Genomic DNA, 274 nt, shown 5'->3' with positions numbered 1-274 from the left:
TGTTCATACGTTTGGCTCGCTATATTCACAAGAGTACAAAGTGCACCGTATTCTTCGGCATTGGCTGATTTGGCTGTGCCAGCATCTGTTTGGCGCACCGCGGTATATACGGCTATTAATAATGCTATTTTGAGCATTTCTATCTGCATTACTTGGTTATTTTTTTTTTGCGTTCGGCGTTGTGCGCGAAGAAAGAAGGTGCGATGAAGCGGGCTTAAAGACAGATGCTGACCGACGTCTTTTTTTGCTCATGGTGTATTTGTATTCTGCATTC

General features: G+C 43.4%; 1 pseudogene across 1 annotated transcript in view; it reads right to left on the bottom strand.

Annotated features, from left to right (window-relative positions):
* Positions 1–137, bottom strand: part of TEOVI_000907800:pseudogene — a 1,201-nt pseudogene extending 1,064 nt beyond the window's left edge. Inside the window, exon 1 of the mRNA in view lies at positions 1–137. This exon is cut by the window's left edge and continues 13 nt beyond it. Within this exon, the coding sequence occupies positions 1–137 (137 nt within the window).
* Positions 138–274: the final 137 nt, after the last annotated feature.

The sequence above is a fragment of the Trypanosoma equiperdum genome (assembly GCF_001457755.1).
Source record: "Trypanosoma equiperdum strain OVI genome assembly, contig: ctg_1101, whole genome shotgun sequence".
Taxonomy (NCBI): Eukaryota; Euglenozoa; class Kinetoplastea; order Trypanosomatida; family Trypanosomatidae; genus Trypanosoma; species Trypanosoma equiperdum.
This window is presented reverse-complemented; position numbering and strand designations above follow the sequence as displayed.